Source organism: Cyprinodon variegatus, unplaced genomic scaffold (genome assembly GCF_000732505.1).
Source record: "Cyprinodon variegatus isolate N-32 unplaced genomic scaffold, C_variegatus-1.0 Scaffold614, whole genome shotgun sequence".
Lineage (NCBI taxonomy): Eukaryota > Metazoa > Chordata > Actinopteri > Cyprinodontiformes > Cyprinodontidae > Cyprinodon > Cyprinodon variegatus.
In genome coordinates this window covers 124,214-139,192 of record NW_015151067.1, presented here as the reverse complement: position 1 = coordinate 139,192, position 14,979 = coordinate 124,214, and the positions used below count along the sequence as shown (strand labels likewise).

The 14,979-nt window shown below is 35.3% G+C and overlaps 1 protein-coding gene across 1 annotated transcript in view; it reads left to right on the top strand.

The window, feature by feature from the left end:
* The window catches only part of LOC107096317 (cadherin-12-like), a 205,181-nt gene extending 198,527 nt beyond the window's left edge, over positions 1–6,654 (top strand). The window contains exon 12 of the mRNA XM_015392921.1: positions 5,311–6,654. Within this exon, the coding sequence (XP_015248407.1) occupies positions 5,311–5,822 (512 nt within the window). The 3' untranslated portion in view covers positions 5,823–6,654. The remainder of the gene's footprint in view (positions 1–5,310) is intronic.
* The last annotated feature ends 8,325 nt before the right edge of the window (positions 6,655–14,979 follow it).

Below are 14,979 nucleotides of genomic sequence, written 5' to 3'. Positions count from 1 at the left end.
CAACCAGAAATGACCATTTTAGCAGGGCTGGCATTTGTCCAAGAGCACCCGCATTTAATTATAGAGCCCATATATGCTCATTCAATGGGACATTAAAGATCAGAGGGAGGAGTCGCTTAGCTCTATAAACTAATTTTAATCTCTGTGCCCTAGTGATGTGTCCCAAGCTATAGCTTTTTATGTTTCCTGCAAGGTCATGGTTGTAAGACAAACCACCCACCCCCCCTTTATTTCTCTGATATTAATTTCACAAACTCATCTGCATAGCTAAGAAGAGGTACATGGTGGTTTATGGCATAATTTTTTTAATTATAAATTTGGAAAATGGGGCTCCTAAAGACACTGAGATTCAAGGGTAGTTGATACTTTACAGTTTAGATTCAAATTCTCTTGTAATTTAAACACCAGATGTAATTGAAAAACCCTGCATTAAAATCAGTCAATTTTTCCTCAAAACCTTTTCATGTTTTCTGGGAAAATATCCTCTTTAAAGATGAGTATTTAATGTTATAAAACCCATGGTGGACTGTTGTGGAGTGCTACAGAGGTTTTTCAATGCGTCCTTCCCATTAGAAGGCTGTCTTTAAAGCTCCCGCTTGAATTATTCCCTTAAGGCTCAGGAAGATGCCAAACTGTCAGGCTGTGCCCAAGCAACAGAAGTGGTAGAGTGAATGTGAACTCTCCTTATGAGAGTTTCCATAGAGACACAGAGGTTTAGCTGGAGCAATAGAAGTAATGATCCAAATAAAACAGGCTTCAATTAGCTTCTTAGTCCCTCAAACCTGATGAGCAGATTCTGTATAGGTTAGTGGGCATCCACAATGCCCTTCTTCACCAGCACAGTTACTGCAGTCTGATAATATACCACCAGGGGGAGCTGAAACACTGCATAAAGCTTGATGAGTTCATTTGCAAGTGAAGGAAGTGGAGGAGTTATATAAAAGAGGTCTTTAAAGCAGCATATATATTTTTTTCAACATCAATGTATTTATTTGACTCTTTCATTTCACTGACTGATTTCAGAATTATTCTTACTATTGCTCCACCTCCGATGTGCAGCTATACATCACATAGCAGAGAGAAAAACACATATTTACTGCATTATTCAGTGCAGAGACAGAGGAAGGGACACAGAGGGAAGATAGACAGAGGAAGACAGATTGCAGTGACAAGAGAGAAGGGAAAGCAGGAAATTTACTGCTTTGCAATAGGAAGAGAACAACACAATAGTGGTCTATGCAGCCTAAAGTATGCTGGAGTAAAGGGAACTACTAGATATTGTTTTTGTTTGATTTTTTGTTTTGTTTCCATTAGTGAAATTTAATGTTAACGTACATGTGGGCATGGGCTGCTTGGTCACTGATATCAAATATCAAATAGTAGCAAGGTTTTAAAAGTACATTATACAGACATCATCAAAATCATCAATTCAAAACCTTTATAGTAAAAAAGCTCATAATGTCTAAATTAATTGCATTAAGCTTTCAAAGAAAGAGCCCCCATGATTTTATCTGAAATTATGAAACACAGTGTGGCCCCTCCCCAACCCGTTGCTTAGCACTGATGGTCAGCTGACAAAATAGCTCACCGTCTCTTAAAAACGTCGACAAATAATGCTTTTTGGAAATATTTCATGTTATAAAAACAACTAAAAAAGGCAAATATCGTAGTGATGTTAGGATTATAACACCAGAATTTCCCCAGTTTTGGACTATAAAGGGATTTTCTATTCTAATAATCAATACAGTGGCTTGCATAAGTCTTTCAAGACCTCAAACCTTTTTAATATTTTAGTATATTGCAACAACAAAGTTGTTTTTGTTTTTTAACAGAGGAGTGCATACATTTATTAAAGACATTGACATTAGTTTGCATTCAAAGGGTTTGGATATTCTATGTATCCAAACGCTCATACAGTATATTGTTAGAATAATGTAGCAGGAGCTCACCAACAATTCTTTTTTTTTCTTTTTTATTAAAGCATTTCAGTTTTTGTGTTGAGACCAGGAAATCTTGGTATCCTTACCAAACAATCATGCCTTATAAATATTGGGGCCATGCTTGCAGGCATAGGATTTAAACCGCTTTCATTTGTCTATTAATGATTTTCAATGCACAGACAAAACATGTTGGAAAATAGCCCTGCATGCAGATAGAAATTAGGAATAGTTTAGATGAAACTTGCACATCTCTGTTGTTTTACCTCACAATTAAAGGAAGTTAAGATAAAACAAGTACTGGCTGTGTAATTGAAATAATGAGCTAACTCAGATGTCTGGCCAGGATCAGTCGTTTAGAGTCAGATCTCTTGGCCTGTACTGTAAGCACAACAGGGCTTGTGAGTTAATTGCAAATGTCAGTATGTTAACATGCTCACTAGTAGAATACGATGTTCATCATCTGAGCGCTTCATGTTAGCATGACATCAATTCTAATGAGATAATAAAGTCTGATGGACATAGCAAAGCTCTGCAGGAGCTTCTGCATAAAGTTCTGGAATGAATTTAGAAAAGTTTAATGGCTAGAAATAAAATCCAAAGTTGTATAAGTGAGAAATTTACAACGTGTTAATGCAGGGATAGCCTCATAAATTATTATAATAATAAAACCCTTTGGGGAAATAGTAGCTGGAAAAGTGATGTATTACCAAGAATATTTTGCCTTGCTAATTAAAGTAGTTTTTTGGCTGAAGGGATTCCCTTTTACCATTTTTTTATATAGTAATGGGAAGTAATATAACTATCACTGTGTTATTAAATATGAGTAATAATAACAACAATAATTTGAATAGTATGTATATATGTATATACTCTTTTATGAAAAACATATCTGACATTAAAAGCTGTCTTTTCTTGACTTTTTTGTTTTAAAAAGAGTGCACAAGAAATTGATATATATTTGATATATATATATATATTTTCTTTGCTTTTTTTGCCGGCATCCACACACGTTAGTTTTTTGTTGCCATTTATTTATTTATTTTTTTTGTGAAAAACAGCTCGTTTTAGGGTCGACATTCTTACACTGCTGAAATGTTTCTAAAAATGAGTCGCACAATTCTCACAGGAAGTGTATTTGTCCAGCAAGTAAGATTATCTGAAATGAGTTTTTTGATGATTATAAATACTGAATTTGATATATGACCTCAGAATAGAATTTTGTCCTATTTTAAATGTATAGTGGAGGATCTTCTTTTTCTGGGTGGATCATCTAAATAAGTGGTCCTCCTAATTGTCAATCATTCTGGTGATATGTTTTTGTAAGGCCGTCCCACGTGCCCGTCCCCTTTTTCACTTACCGGTCGTGAGTCTGACAGAGTGGAAAAATTTAAAATCTTCTTTTGGAAAGTAAGCTTGTATGAAAAAAACAAACAGCAAATTTTAAACAAAGTGTGCACGAGGAGAAAATGGGCTTGTGCATGCTCTTGCACGCATTTAATAGGCTTTCCCTCTCGGGAGCGGGTACAGGGTTGTGCAAGTTCTTTTTTTCTTTTTTTTTTAAAGGGGAGAGGGCAGATCTTTTCAAAATTTCGCAAAGATCTGCCACCATACCTTTAAGTGCAAAAATGTTGTTTCACTTGCAGCCTTATTCCTATGTTATTCCTAACCAACTCGAATCAAGCGCTACAACACTAATTTGAAGAAAGCTCTCTCATGCTTAGTTCACTGTATGCAGCCCCAAAACCCCAAAGAACGCCAAAGTGACAAAGCCTTGGGTGTTATGGCTTAAAAATAAAACACAGAGATTGATTTCCCAACCTTTTATTTCATGAAAATGAATCACAAATGACAGAAATTACTTTTAAAAACTCCCCCCTGGGTGTTGACCTGAATTGCACCTAAATACAAGCTGTGTAGCAAGCTTTTAAGATAAGTTGGCAGGCTCTGTGATAGTAAAGAAGGAATATATAAACACACAGCATCCTAATTTATATCATGCATTTTGCAGCTTTTTCTATTACATAACAAAATAGACTTAGACATACTTTATTGTCATTTTGTACACACAGAGTGTATACAAACATAAATTTTGCTCAAGACTTTTCCATTCTAAAGTGCAGCAGTGATAAAATGTAAGAAACAGTAAATGTAAACATAAGACTGGTATAAGATTTACAGTTTCCAACTATCATCACTTTTTATTTTTATAAGCCCCATTTTATATAACATTTAGCAGTTGAATGGCATTGGGGAAGAAGCTGTTCTGGAATCTGCTCGACCTGCATCGGATGCTTCGAAGTCTCTTTCCAGAGGGCAGCAGGGAGAACAGTCCATGGTGGGGGTGTGAGGGGTCATCTATGATGTTACGGGCTTGGGACACAGTGCTGGGATGAAATGTCTTTTATGGAGGGAAGAGGAGCCCCGATGATCTTCCGTGCAGTTGTCACTAACTCTTCACTTTCTTCCAGTCTGAGGCGCTGCAGCCTCCACACCAAACAGTAGTTCACCAGCTTTTTAAATACACCTGAGAGCAAAATGTAATTATGTCTGATGATACTTTAAGCCTCATAAATCCTTTAGTTTAAAATAAATTTCTCAATTAAAAAAAAAATTTAATCTGGATGAATATCATCACAATTTTAATCTAAGTCACCACTTAATGCAAACAACCGAATATGGCTAAAGAAGTAACAGTTAAAGTAAAGTTTACAATGTTTTTGTGTCTGTTGAGGTCTAGATTTGTCATTTTGGGTCAAGACCTTGCCAATGGTTTGTCTGACTACCCCCCAAATACTGAATTGAACCTACATTGCCCTAGTATCACCTTCACCCAAAACATGTATAGTTTGACATCAGGCATGCTGTTTTTGAGGGAGAGATATTGTGCAGTTCAATTAACCTGGCATAGAACCCCTACCCCAAAGGCAAAAATAATATAAAGTTACAAAAAACAGTTGCCATACAAGTAAATATGACATTGGTTCTTCAAACAAATGCTGCATTTTACAATTTGAATATTAATTTCGCTACAATTGATTTAATCGTTTGAATGATATGACTTAATTGTTCCTGATGGATCAGCCTTTATGAACATTTGATTAAGAGCTTCATTCAGTCTTTCACCCAAGCTACTATTGTTTGAGCGCTGCTATGGCTACAAAATAGTAGTCGGGATTTACAAAATGGTGCTAAGATTCTGTAAAGGACCCCTGTGTTAGTAACGGGGTCAGAAAAGAGTAACTTAAAATAAATGTAACTTTGATTCAACCCTTAACCTGTTTTAATTTATACATCAAAGAAAATTGTTCAATAAGCAGCTCTTGGACACAATCCAGTGGTTTTCTAACATGTATATGAACTTTCTCCCCAGTTATCGTGGTACTCTATGTGGGCTTGAGACGGCAAAAGAAAAAGGAAACCCTAATGTCATCCAAAGAAGACATCCGAGATAATGTGATCCATTACGATGATGAAGGAGGAGGGGAAGAGGACACACATGCTTTTGACATGGGAACCCTTCGAAACCCCAAAGTAGTCAAGGAGAACCTGTTCCGCAGGGACATCAAGCCTGAGATGCAACAAGGCCCCAGGCCGCCTGTCTCTCAGGACAGTTCGGATATTCGAGACTTCATCAACCAGAGACTGAAAGAGCACGACACTGACAACTCGGCTCCGCCCTACGACTCTTTGGCTACATACGCCTACGAGGGTGATGGTTCTGTAGCTGAGTCTCTGAGCTCTATCGAGTCTCTTACAATAGACTTTGAGGAGGATTATGACTACCTCAGTGACTGGGGGCCTCGCTTTAAGACTCTTGCAGGGATCTTTGGAGAGCAGTCAGAAACTCATTCGGATTCGACAAACACAGAGAACAAACACTGATGTTCCTCAAAGGGGGAGGATGTAACATTATTTGATCAGTTTTTCTATTTTGTTTTTTCTGCTGTTGCCTCATGTTTTTTCATCCTTTCCTTTTAGGTTATTTTTTATTTATTTTTTTTTTTTTTTACAACTCACTGTGTCTCTTTTAGAAGGTCATTTCACAAAATTAATTTCCAAAATTGTAAAAAAAACTCCAAAAAAAAAAAAAAAAAAACTAAGGGAAATTTTGTTCACATGATTGGATGAGCAGTCATTCCATTTCTTGTTAGTTGAATGTGGTTTCAAGTCCTACATTTTCTTCTCTTACGAGGAAGATGCATGGAAATGTTGTCATTTCCTGGAACATCCTTTAAAGTGCCTCAATATAATTGTTGTTTCACTTGCTATTTCATGGCACATATCCAGTATATATTTTTTTCTTTTGTATAACTCCATAAGTAAAGCTGATTCACTCAGCATGCTGTACTGTGCTCAGACTGGCATCGAGACCAATGCTAGAACCTGTGAGGTGAATGAGCTGGGCCAAGTTTGCCCAAAGAATGTTTTGAATGTTATTTATTGTTCTATTTATTTATTGTATGACTGAATATGATTGAATGTGTGTGTATTTATCTATTTATCTTTCAATCATCAATTGGTATTTTTTATTTTTGGAGACACTTGAGGATTTTTGTAATTAATGAAAAAGGCTTATGTGAAAATGTATGTTTCTGTTAGTTGGATTCTGTAAATAGACTTGTACTAGAGTTGTAAAAAAAAAGATAAAGTTAGGGCTGGCTAAATGCTATGGTTTGGTCATGTAATGAGCACTGTTTTCTTAAATAAATGCCACTTGGACAGAAAAGCTAACCATTCAGTTTCAATTTATTAATTAACAATGTCCAGATCAGGACCAACGTTTAGTTATACAGTGTGCTATTTCAAGTTTAATTACACATTAAAATGAATCCTGCAACTTTTAGATCCATCTGCTCCAACTCAACTGAACCAGATGATTGAGTTAGCTTTTCAGTATGAATTCAGTTCATCCAGAGTCTTCTCAATCATCTATTTAATTGATTCAGTTTTGTTAAAACGAAGCCACACATAAAAGTTGCAGGATATCGGTCCTTAGGAAATGAAATTGCGCACCCCTGCTTTAAATTCTTAACATCTTAGATGTAAAATGCCATGAAAAATGCTCAAATGGCCTTTGGCTTTTAGCTAGGAGTGTCTCATAGGGTTTAAGGCTGATTGATACTTTGAAATTAGGTCGTCTGCGTAGGTGTCACGGTTAACGCATTTTTATGCGAAAAAATCCACCTACAACAATGTCTGTGCTGTCAGTTAATCAAGATTACGACCCGGCCTTAAATATTATTTCACTTTTGTAGACGCACAGACCCCCACATGGAGATGGTTAGCGTTTTTAATTACAAATGAACAATAAGCGGGCTCTAGTGCCTTGCCATTACATGCGTAATACCTAGCAGAGGTGGATAATCCAGGTCCAGACTCAGGTAAGTCTATGTTATGGAGCTAGCAATGCAAATGATTAGAACTGATCTCTGTACAGGCATTTTACTTTTTGGACCTGGGTTATCCAGTTCACAAGGCTATTACAGTATGTGTAGCTATTACACAAATGTTATCATGTCAACATTCAATGAGCGTTCAAGTGTCCCATCGATGAATCAAGATACAGAAAAATAGTTAATCAGTTTTTATTGATGCCAAAAGTTACAGATATAACTTATGTGAAGACTAACAGCAACTGACAACTGTTGCAAGAATCTAGCAGTCTCTGCCGAGACGACAGAGTAGTTGCCGGACTACACTTTCCTATGTCTAACATAAGGCCAAAAAAACTTCACTATTATATTGAATTCAACACCATCCTGGAGAGAAATATCAGCTGTGTTGCTACCATCAACACCTTTGTTTATAGTTGTTCGAGATCTGCCTGTTTTTCAGTGCAGTCCTGGTTCCCTAACTGTGACTAGCTGGATGCACTCTCTTCATCCTCTGACATGGGAGCTGGCTCGGAGCTCGTCTGCCTGGCTGTGTGTTTCCTGGATGGGGCCGCCATTTACAGTTGCCTTTTGTGTCTCTGCTTCTGTCTTCTTGAACCCCAGTCGGCCTTGGCAGATGGCCGCTCACATGGAGCCTGGTTCTGCTGGAGATTTCTCCTCTGTCGCTAAAGGAAATGCTTGTTTTGAGGAATCGCCTTTGAGTCAATGAGTCGATGCAATCTAATGGTTTTCCTTAGATAGAAAACTTTAAATCAATTTGACTATATGATCTGGTGAACTGTACATTTCCTTGAGATAACGTGTTGTGAATTGGTGCTATATAAATAAACTGAATTGAACTACCTTTCTACAAAATGCCTACAACCCTCACTCCAATGTTGAAGCCCCCCTCCCTCTTGAATTATCTCGACCTGTTAAAAGCTAAGCCGATGTAGACTTTTGTCTTCTTGGTTATTCCTTTTTTTTTCTTGATTATTTTCCCTTCCCTCTCACAGGAAAAGAGCATGAATGGTCCTACATTTCAACAGAAAACTGTAAGTAGGATGATCTCAAGTCATCTTTGCTTTCTGCTCCTCCATCAGCAAGACGTCTTTATTTAGTAAAATGCCCAAGGCCTTTATTAACCGCCTTCCAATAACATAATGTAACATAACATTTTTTCCAGTTGGTGTTATGAGAACAGTCTCATTTTTATTGCAGATATTAGCAGAATAGGTATTTATAAAAACAATACTCGCTTTTTGCTAATAAATAGCACCATTTCTTGTGCAATGTCTCATTAACTAATTTGAAACTAAGACATATCAGTTATAGTTGACATTAAAATTGTTTTAGGACCTTATATCAGCTGTTGGGGAAGTAACAAATAAAAAAACATTAGATTCTATATGCATTCCTCAGAGCTGGTAGACCCTTGTGGACCCTTATCTTTATTCTGAAGGAACATTTCTCTTATTCAAAAAGCGTTTTTGGGATCTAGAGACTTTAAAAGTTTGCTCCTCCTGAGTTTTAGAAATATAACCAAGGTCAGCATGAAATAATGTCCTCTTGTAGAAAGCTAGATTTTATAAAAGAACCCTAAAGCCATTGAATTGAGACAGGAAAAACTCCAACAATTTTCAGAAAAGGCATAACACATCTTACTTATTATCTGACTTAGGTCAGATAGTTAGGAAAGTCAAATATGCTTTGTAATTTTGGAAGAAAATATGCAATTATTCTGTCAATGCGAACAGTGTTGAGAAAGGTTAAAATGCCAAAAATTGGAAAAAAAATGTTGACGATTTGAATAGAAAAAAAAAGGTTGCTGCATAGTTCACTTGAGGTGTGGCTCATCAAATCACAAACAACTTTCTAATAACAGTTAATGGGAATTGGGTTATATTTGACTCAGCTACCAGTAATTTTATTGTGTCTTACCTTCACCCACCACTGGGAATCAGATTTGGTCATGCCTAATGTCGATTGTGAGGCTACAAAGAAAAACCACCATGATGTGATTGTTTACAAGTTGTGATTAGTGGTGTGGCATGTTGCCTAAATGAACCAGATGGCACCTTTTGAGACAGGGCAAAAACATAAAAACTTTACCAATACCATCTGTTCTCTCCATCCCTGCTGATGTTACACACTAGCTACAAAACTCACCATTTAGCTGCAGTTAAACTATTAATTGTTAATCCAACAGTGAAACCAGTGTGAATAATTCTTCACACTAAAGAACAGATGGTTAAAATTTAAAGAGGGTAGTTTTACACCAGCACCTTTTTAATCCAATAACAGAACAAAAACTGAAGATTCAGTACTGAAATCAAGAATGATTGGAACAAAGGTTGATGAATTTGTTTGTTAAAATAAAAATATGGGAAGATTGTAATTTGATAATGAACCACTTAATGCAGCCTGTCACGGGATAAAAAAACAAGAAAGCTACATTGATTGTTTTATTTCTAAATAATAAACTAATACATAATGTATAGTTCACCCTTATATTTTGCTCTTAACATATGAATAATGAGGAAGAGCAATCTATGTACAAGAATTACAAGTTTCACAAAGTAAGGTATCAGCTAAGACTATTTCTTCTGTTACTGAACAGAGTGACAAAGGCCTTTCTGCCATGGTCTGGTGACAAACTAATGGAAGGTCTGGATGATAGCCAATGCAGTGACATGCAATCCGGGGCTTTTACTGTGGGATGTGAAGTGATTCGCCTTTCTGTCTCACTCTATCACATCCAGAAGGTATACCCAAGCGGAGCTTTAGTAATGTCTGCTGATGTGTTTAAATGGGCTTTAAATGAACTATGATCTTTGTAGGCAAGAGCAGTAGGCTTTAAGCGGTATTGATATAAGCTCACTCTTACACCTTCACATTTGTCTGAGCAATTGTGGTCTGTACCAAACACCAATACTTATACCACTAACACTGTTCATCTCGCTTTTTATGATTCCAAATGGGAAAGTATTTCTTTGTTATATGAAGCACTCTGTACACTGCAAAAAAACAAAAACAAAATCTAAATAAGTTATTTTCTGTTAGAACAAGGGGTTTTGTTAGTGTAAGGTTAGTGTGACACTTTGCCATTGGAAAAAGATAATTTACATTTGAATTATCTTATAAATATAATTATCTTATTTTAAGAGTAAAAGTACTAATTCCATTGGCAAATCATCTTATTTAGCTACTCAAACACTCAACACTTAATTTGAGATGTTTTTTTACTTATTTCTAAAACATGTTTAAAATTTAGAAGCTTTAAATATTGCTTTCACAGTTGTGTTTTTTTCAAAAAGTAAGCTAGAAATCCTTGATATTATTATGATATGATTAAATGACATGTACACCCAGGTGCAATTGCTATAGACTATGTTGAGTGATGTCAACAAAACCATGCTGTTATAATGGGGAATGCAAATGCATCCGTCACAAAAGTAAACTGGTGAAACTCTTATTACTAATCATTTTTTTTTATGTTAATGATATATAGACATGTACCCCTTCCCTTAAACATCCAATTAGCATTGTGGGAAATGTGCATATAGCTTTAATTGGCATAACTATGCTATAAAGATACTACCACATTTTTTTAACAGCTTAATGCCTCGTGGCTAAAAAATTTGCCACTTTTTCATCAAATAAATTAAATGATCAAATCTTCAATTAATAATAAAAAAAGACAAAAAATAAAACTTTGAATAGCTCAAGCTAAAATATTTCATGTGCTAATACAAGACTGGTTATGAACAATTATCAAGACGAGTACCACCATTTGACATAGTAGCATTTTAAGTAAAAAGAAATAAGTTGGACATCAAGAAATAGTTTTTATAAAAATTATTAAAAAAATATACAACACAGGAAACTTTAATTCTATACATTTTTACACAATTTACTTTTTTTTTCAAAGTACAAATTCAAAGCAACTTTGATTTTATAGTCCTTTGCAAGACTATTAAAAAAATAATAATCAGGAAGACTGATTGAAATGTATGTACATTACACTGATCTTAATTTGCAGCATAAATAATACTACTACTATGGCTGATAACTAACATAAATTATAGTTATATAATTTGCCTGTACTATAAATAAATAGATATAGGCCTGTGAGACAATGCAGATTAATGGCAAATGTTATTTATGACTTTTAGCTAGTAAAATATCTAAAAAGAACAAGCCTAAGTTATTTGCATCTATAGAGACTTTTAAAAACTATCTTTAATTAGAGGTATTTAAACATAATATTCATAGCCAGATGAAACAAAAGCAGAAGGCCTGGAAATCTTGTAGGCTACTCTTTATTCAACAGTCATACTGTATAGACAAATGAACAAAATTCAGTATATTTTTTTAAATATTACTATAGTAAGCATAAAAAGATCTTTTTTCTCTAGCACTTAGCTATATCATGAAATGTGGGACTAAAAGGTTTGTGCCTCCATAATTAGCCTAGGAAGCTCCCTCATTAGTAGCAGTTAGACTTGTCCTGACATAAAATTTTAGTGTGATTCCCCTTCCTTGGCTGAACAGATGACTGACACAGAAATAGGGGGGGAGGGGATCATATATTTACATTAGATTGTCAGAAAAAATAAACAGAAAGAAAAAAAACTGTTTTGCCTCTGGCATCTTGCTAAAAGGACTTTAAACGGTAAGAATAATAAAGCTCTATACTAAGCTGACAGAATAATAAGCAGGGTGGCAGAAGTTCAGCCAGCTGTCTTCATTTTGCTGCCCGTACTCCACTGTTAATTTACCGAGTTCATGAAATCTACGTCTTGACTTCCTTTTAGTCACTTAACAAATCAAAATGACAAGTGGAGTTTGAAAAGTAGGAAAATATGATGATTTAGCAGACATTCAGGCATCAAGAGCATTGTTTGGTTGGGAGCCAATTTGTTTACAACATTCAATTACTGAGTTATGCAAGCCGTCCTGTCATGATGCAGTAAAGATGAGCTGTCAGGGCATCTTTTGACTAAACTCTGCTATTGTCGTGGCCATGGAGCAATTTGTTTGCAGAAATAAATGAATACACATTTGCTACGTTGTTAAACCAAGACTTCTGAGTTTGGTAGGCCATTTTTCTATAAAATTTAACACCACCCCATTAGGTCAGGGTTTGTACAGTTAACTATCTGGAAATTAATTGAAACCTATTTTGTTTTTTACTAAATGTGGTTTTGTTATGTGAAACTTAAAGCCTTCACCACTGCAGCTAAGTGTTTTTGAGTTAGCAGGTTCGCTCTGATGAGTTGCGCTGATCTAAGTGAGAGAAGCTAGATTTCTTTGTAATCTAACAGTTTGTTAGCAGCAGTTAATTGCAGCAGCAGCAGTGATGGACAAAGAAACATAAGAAAGCAAACTCACCATCTATTATTGATTCCAAAACCACACGCAGGTCAAAAAGAGATAATAAGCAGGTGAAATATTAAAACAATCAGCAATGTTTAACAGGTTAGGTTTAGTGAATCTAACAAAATCACACAGGATAACAGAAAACCAAAAGCGCTACATATAGAGTTATTGCTCCAACTGTGTCAGGGAAATAATGACTGATGGCTTTGATATGAAGGCCACAGGTGGCTAATTGCATGATACAGTATGGGTATCAAATCCCATTTATTTCAAGTAGGGGGAAAATTGCCCTCATGTTCCAAAGGATATATAAATAAAATGGTTAATACACTAGCAGTGACACTGCAATATTGAGGTACTCACAAAGCTTATTTATATCTTCATAGCTTTAATAGTCTGCTACTAGATAGAATCTTATATGTTGTATTGCAAAATTAAATTAGCAATAAAAGATATTTCTGCTTTTTGAAAGGTTTTAGAATCAAGTTACATTTCTGCATCAAACCTATATATATATATATGTATATATATATATATATTTTTTTTTTTTTTTTTTTCTCCTTCATGAAATGTCCAAATTTTTTACTAAATGCTTGTCAAAAACTTATAATTCCAGAGGCAGTGCAAACCTTAACAAGTCAAGGAAAATCGGCTTCTACCACAAAACCAGAAACTCTGCTGTCTTGTGTTTTTTATTTATTTATTTTTTTTTTAGTTTGACATATGAAATTGTAAGGCAAACCTATGAGCAAAAATGAAAAATGCAGGGTTTCAACATTCCTTTGACTAAAGGAAAAAGAATACAAACACAAATAAGGCGAGAGGTTTAGATCCATCTTTACCTCCGCCAAGGAGGTTATGTTTTTGGGTGAGTTTGTGTGTGTGTTTGTTTCTGTCTGTCTGTGTAAAAAAGTGTTTTACTGATGACAACAACACAGTAATATAGAATGCTGTTTGTTTGTTAGGAGGATCAATTGAAAACTTAAGAGCAGAGTTTATGGAATTGTTTTTACCAGAGATTTGCCTCATGTCAAGGAACAATTCATTTTAATTTGGTCATGTACGAGTTTTAGCTATAGGTTTAATCACAATATGGGGCAAAATTTGCTGCTTGGCAGAGGTCTGAGCTCTCAGAGTGCTTCTGTAGTTTAAATATATGTTAAGTAGGTTATGTTTAAATGTTTGACTGTGTAGTATTAGAGGTTGGAGTTTGAAGAAGACGAAAGAGCCAAGATATCTGCCAACTGATTTTGCTGAGCCTAATTTCAGTTTATGTATATGATGTTTCAATACACTTTTGTATTCATCTCCATTGATAAAAATCATTGTTATCAATTTACTAAACAAATCTTAAGAGAAAGAGAAGATGGAATAAAATCTGACTTCTAAAGCTGTTTAAATTTTTTTTTGTTACGTTATACTGGTTTGGTCTAGGAGATATAAGGGACCAACATAAATTTAGACGGTGAATCATGGAGTCAAAAGGGGCTTTAAAAAGGGTTCTGCCATATTTTTTAAGAAAATTTCTGTAAAGAATGGTAAAAGCTTCAGGGAGAGCTCAGATGAAAATAACAAACAAAACAACTATAAAAGAAAAAAAGTGGAAACTAAAACCAAAATATACAAGCCTACGAAATGACCTACCAAGCAAGCATGTAAACACGAGAAAACTGGGGTTAAACAAACAGCAACTCTCCCCTACAGAAAAAATAACATCTGAACAGGGAACAAATTAACAACCCATAAAGTACAGCTTTACAGGCCTTAAATAGTGCACAGGTGATTGCTGATTGGGCTGAACTAAGGAAGCAGCACCCAATCTTAGAGGCGGAGGCTAAAAAAGATCAAGGTGTTACTTGGGTGCAAAAACAAAATTACATCCATCTGGGGATGTAACAGTTTTCATCACATCTTTTAGCTTTAAAAAACATGATTTAACATTTCGATAAAAAAAGGTGCGGTAGTATTGCTGCCATACTGTAATACTAGATCATTGAACAAAATATGAAAGAATGTAAATTATGTCCAAGTCTCTGACCTCTACCCAGCCTTGATTGGTGGACAATATGCCCAAAATCTGTGCCAGAAAACCAACCAAAATCAACAAACCTCACTAGAGAGATCAATAATCTTGGGTTTCTTAATAGCTGCAGAGGTTGCCTGGCCAAGGAACAACTTGCTAACTGATCACAAGAAATGTCTAAATGTAAACTTATTTATAAAAGAAATGTTAGCTGCGGCCTTTATCAATAATTACTAGTCACCTCTAAGTAACATTTTAATGC